At 33.7% G+C, this 5,679-nt stretch overlaps 1 protein-coding gene across 1 annotated transcript; it reads left to right on the top strand.

The window, feature by feature from the left end:
• Positions 1–5,151: 5,151 nt before the first annotated feature.
• LOC139521469 (M-phase inducer phosphatase 2-like) lies at positions 5,152–5,679 on the top strand. Its single transcript, XM_071314943.1, has one exon. The coding sequence runs from the start codon at positions 5,152–5,154 to the stop codon at positions 5,677–5,679; it is 528 nt and encodes a 175-aa protein (XP_071171044.1).

Below are 5,679 nucleotides of genomic sequence, written 5' to 3'. Positions count from 1 at the left end.
AGATTCATAAACTATCCTATTTTTTACCAAACTTGGAAGCTTCTTTCAATCAAAAGACAGTATCGAGAGGGAAATTTTAATTGATGTTTTTCCTCGTTTTTGTTGAGTCTGCGATTAACAGCAAAAGTAGGCGAGCAGTGGCGGATCCAGGGGGGGGGGGGGTTCCGGGGGTGCACACCCCCCTTTATTTTTGCCGATCAATGCATTTGTATCGGGACATATGTTTTGCACCCCCCCCCCTTTGCCCTGGGTGCCCTGGGTTAGCACCCCCCCTTTCGAAAATTCCTGCATCCGCCCCTGGCGAGACACTGGGTTCCGTGGAACCCTTACAAATTTTCTTATTTTAAGTTAATTCTATAAATTTTTGCACCATACATTTATTTTATTGAACACACAAATCTTACGTTCACGTTAAAAATTGCATGTCCGGCGTAACATTTCAAATTAAATAAAACTAGAACACACCCGCGAAATCGCGGGCATTCAGAGCGGAGTTAGAAGTATGTAAAGTGTTGTTAGAAGTTTTATACCTCCTCCTTCATTTCCAAAATTCCCAATTTTTGGTTTTCTATCAATTTCAATATGAACATACATTTATTATGTTATGAACATTTAAGTAAGGAGCCTGTAGTTCAGTGGTTGTCGTTTGTTTGTGTGTTACATATTTGTTTTTCGTTCCGTTTTAATGAATGGAGAATTTCAGAAAAGGTATCAAAAGTTCACATGAATAATTTTAGCGCTTATTACTATATAAATAAAGTGTATTTACTTTCAATTCTTAGTTTAGTAATCGATCCATGGTTGTCAATTGACATAGTATACAGACCCTCTCCATTTAATAAACTCTGGACAGAATTAAAATACACTTTATTCGTACTATTCGTTTGTTCAAAGTATACAGAAAAACGCAAACCGGAAGTATAATCTGACTTAAAATTTCGTCCAATGACGGGACAATATCCGGATGCCTTTTTTCTCGTTTTTCTCCCAAAATAACTCAATCTGAATAAACATATGAATGGATGACAAATGCGACTATGCACTGTATATATAGGACACAGAGTCGTGTTGATTAATTTATTGTGGAAAGAAGAGAAGCGACACCAAAAATGAGGTCTTCTCGTTTAATAGTATAGATGCATTTGTCTATGTTCCGTTGTAATTTTGCACATAAAATCTGCGAAATTTAGTACATCAGCTTCCTACTAGATTTATATTATAACATCATACCCGTTTTTGGTATTGGCTGAAATTTGAAGCAAGCCTTCAACGAAATAATCAGCAGAGGAACCTGTCTTAATGTGTTTATCAACATTTAAGTTTTATTATTATCCCTATAAAGTAATAAAATCATATTAAAACTATACCCAATAGAAAGTTCTGGAAAAGATAAGCATTTCCAAAGTTTCAAATGTAAAAAAAAAACTTTTTCTTGAAGCAGAATTTAAAAAAATTGAATGTCTAGCCACTATGTCCAAACGTAATTTTTGTCCATTCCTTAGGTGAAAAATGTTGTATAAATAATAAATGTGCATTTATAATACAAAACTAAAACTGAGAATGGAAATGGGGAATGTGCCAAAGAGACAACAACCCGACCATAGAAAAAAACAACAGCAGAAGGTCACCAACAGGTCTTAAATGTAGCGAGAAATTCCCGCACCCGGAGGCGTCCTTCAACTGGCCCCTAAACAAATATATACTAGCCAGAGGCTCCTGACTTGGGACAGGCGCAAAAATGCGGCGGGGTTAAACATGTTTGTGAGATCTTAACCCTCCCCCTATATCTCTAGCCAATGTAGAAAAGTAAACGCATAACAATATGCACATTAAAATTCAGTTCAAGAGAAGTCCGAGTCTGATGTCGGAAGATGTAACCAAAGAAAATAAACAAAATGACAATAATACATAAATAACAACAGACTACTAGCAGTTAACTGACATGCCAGCTCCAGACTTCAATTAAACTGACTGAAAGATTATGATTTCATCATATGAACATCAGGCACAATCCTTCCCGTTAGGGGTTTAGTATCATACCATCATAACATATATGAGAAGAACATAACCCGTGTCATGCCAACAACTGGTTTTTGAATAAATGTGTTTAGTTCCGGTGCAAAGACCCTATAAGTGAATCAATATTAACGCCAAAATATGCAATCTTTAATGACCTGACAACAGTATCGTAACTATATCCCTTCTTAATAAGTCTATTCAAAGGTTTTGTTAGTTTTTGAGGTGAATACTCGCATCTTTGTGCTTTATAAAGAATATTTCCATAAAAAATTGGATGTGAAATACCTGAACGTATAAGAAGTCTGCATGTTGAGCTATATTTACGAATGATGTCCTTATACCGATGATAAAATTTAGTAAATGTTTTGACTAGTTTGTGATATCGAAAACCCTGGTGTAATAATTTTTCAGTAATACATAAATTTCTCTCGTTAAAATCTAAAACATTGTTACATACACGATCGAATCGTACAAGTTGAGATATATAAACACCGTAAGATGGTGACAAGGGAACGTCACCATCTAAAAATGGATAATTAACGATAGGAAATGAAAAATCATCTCTTTTATCATAAATTTTAGTATTCAGCTTTCCGTTAGTGATATAGATATCAAGATCGAGGAAAGGGCAGTAGTCATTGTTAGTATTAGCGTTATTTAAAGTTAGTTCAACGGGATAAATTTCTTTAATATACATACTGAAGTCGTCATTATTGAGAGCCAAAATATCATCCAAATATCTAAAAGTATTATTAAATTTGTTTATCAGATGTTGTTTCGATGGGTCTTTGCTTATTTTTGTCATAAATTGTAACTCATAGCAATACAAAAACAGGTCCGCAATAAGTGGTGCACAGTTAGTCCCCATTGGAATTCCGATAATCTGACGATATACGGAATCCCCAAAGCGAACAAAAATGTTATCTAGTAAAAATTCAAGGGCATATATAGTATCAAAGTATGTCCAATTGACATAGTTTTTTTGTTTATGGCTACTAAAAAATGACCTAAAAGAGTTTGAACATATATATTCACATTCTGACTTTTTAAATGCCCATTTAATTAGGTGTGTGAATTTTTTCTTAATGAGAATGTGAGGCAATGTGGTATACAGGGTAGAAAAATCAAAACTTTGAACAGATTTAAAATCACCAATATAAGCATGCAATTTATCAAGTACTTCCAACGAGTTCTTGACACTCAAAAAGTAATTAATTCCACTATTTTCGAAGGCCTTATTTGAACAATTTATTATCAGGTTTTTAATTGTACCAAGTGTGCTGGTAAGAAGAATAGACAATTTAGTAGTGGAACAATGGCTTGAAGACGAAATAAATCTATATTTGTAAGGTGTTTTGTGTAGCTCCGGAAGCCAGTACATAGTTGGGACTTTCATTGTATTTGGCTCTGCTTGTAAAGCGGTAGCTAAAAGTTTATGTTTGTTACAGATGTCGTTTTCTGAAAATGGAGTCAGTTGGAATGTTGGTGAATTGGTGATTTCTTTTTTCAGAACCTCAATGTAAAATTTACGTCAAACAATAATAATATTATTAGCAGCTTTTTCGGCCGGGACAAAAACAAATTTCTTGGCTAGTTCTTTTAGTTTATGTTTGATACGAGAAATAGGTTTTTTGTGGTTATTGTTAATAGTAAAATGTTCTTTAAAATGTTGAATACGTATATCAACTATCTTCATTACTGAATTAAAAAAAAGAGTCCAAAGATTTTTTGTCAGCTTTTTCCCGTTTTATCCATTTCATACAGTAAGTATGGAGTGAGTCGTGGATGATATTACGACACTCATTCCAATTAATAATTGACGGGGGACGATATTTAGGTCCTTTACTGAGGAATGATTTTAACTCTCGGTCTTGAACGATGTTAAGATCTCCTGTTTATATAACATGGGAAATGGGTCCATAAATATATTCGGAGGTACTACAATTACATAGATTAACATATTTATAAGATACAAACTATAAGTTCATACAAATGGATAAAAACATGATGACCGTACAATTTTTTTCGGAAAGCAGCATCCCTATGTCTAGCCATTATGTCCAAGGGCGTCATTTTGACGTTTCTGCACAGTGGCGTCTTTTATACAAATACACACTATTTACGAACTGTTTAGGCAGTTAAAATAATGCCGGGAAATGGTCATTCCAAATTGGTCTACAGAATTAAAATAACACCCAGATTAGAAAAACACACCAACATTAGGAATAAACCGTTTATAGACATAGGGGAAAAGGGGGGATGGGCCGAGGGATAATTTCTTATGGACAAAAGTTTTTACGCAAATCTAAAACACCCTTATAGATTAGAAACCGATTAGAATCCGAGGTACAATGGTCTTATAATTTTTAAAGAATTAAATAAATACCTATTTGTAAAATAAAACCATCAGTGCTAGAAAGATAGAGAAATAGTCTGAAAACTCGCACAGACAGTCACACATACAAATATTGGACAAAAGTGAGTTCAATCTAAAAAAAAACATTTCAACTAAAATCCTTATAAAAAGAAATATTGCAGAATTATTATATGACCGAATTTTATGAAATAAATACCATAAGTGTTTATGTTCAATTTTTCAAAAAAATGTTTAGCTATATTTTTGTTTTCATGTGTCCCTCCGGGAACAAGATTTTTTTAAAGGTTGCTATGTATCCTATCCAAAATAAAATTGAAAAATTTGCATTTGTTTTCATCTCATTACAGATCAGAAAATAAAAACGATCCTTACTTAATTGCCTTATACATGATAAATTTTGAAACATTTCTTCAGCTTATTGTATTTATTTGATAAAGATCGATTGAGTAGGTTCTCCGCTCTTGATAACAAAATGTCAAAGTTAGTATGGCGTCACATTTGTCAATTATACATGTTACGTCTTGCGACGCAATACCGTGCGTAACGTCATATGTAATCACAACTAAACTATAAAACTCAAATCTGTTATAACCCGCTACTTTTTATATTTTGTTTTGTTAAATTGTGTCCTATTGTTTAACATATGATCGTTATTTTTCTATAAAGTCAACAACAATCTGAGTGCTAAAAAAAAAAAAAAAAAAATAAATAAAAAAAAAAATACAAGACAGTCAGATTATAGAGAAACAACAACTATGCTTTCAAAAAGATTATTCGACACAGACGATGAATTTGATGCATTTCCAGACTCTGTATCTACTCTGAGTTTTGATTGTACTCCAGTAATGGCTGATAACTTTATGTCTTTGATGACTCCAAACATCAAACGAAGTCCGTTTCCTGATGATGACGAGGATTCCGGTCTCGGTATGGACGAGCATGGTACATGTACAACAGGTTTACAAAAACCAACAAAGAGACAGCGTGAAGACGAAGACAACTATAGATGTTCAAAACGCCCAAAAGTTTGTACCGATATAAAATCTGCGGTAAACAAACTTTCAGAAAACGACGACTTCATTGCTGATGAAAGTAGATTGCATTCTTTACCAACTGTCACTGGAAAGCATTCTGATTTGAAAAGCATCACTCCGCAGACACTTGCTGATGTTGTTAATGGACACTACAATGACGTCATTAGTGACTACAAGATCACCGACTGCCGATATCTGTATGAATTTGAAGGGGAGCGGAAAATATGTATTTACACGAGACCATTTTAA

Source organism: Mytilus edulis, chromosome 4, assembly GCF_963676685.1.
Source record: "Mytilus edulis chromosome 4, xbMytEdul2.2, whole genome shotgun sequence".
Lineage (NCBI taxonomy): Eukaryota > Metazoa > Mollusca > Bivalvia > Mytilida > Mytilidae > Mytilus > Mytilus edulis.
The sequence above is the reverse complement of the archived record's forward strand: the minus strand, read 5'-3'. Positions and strand labels throughout refer to the sequence as shown.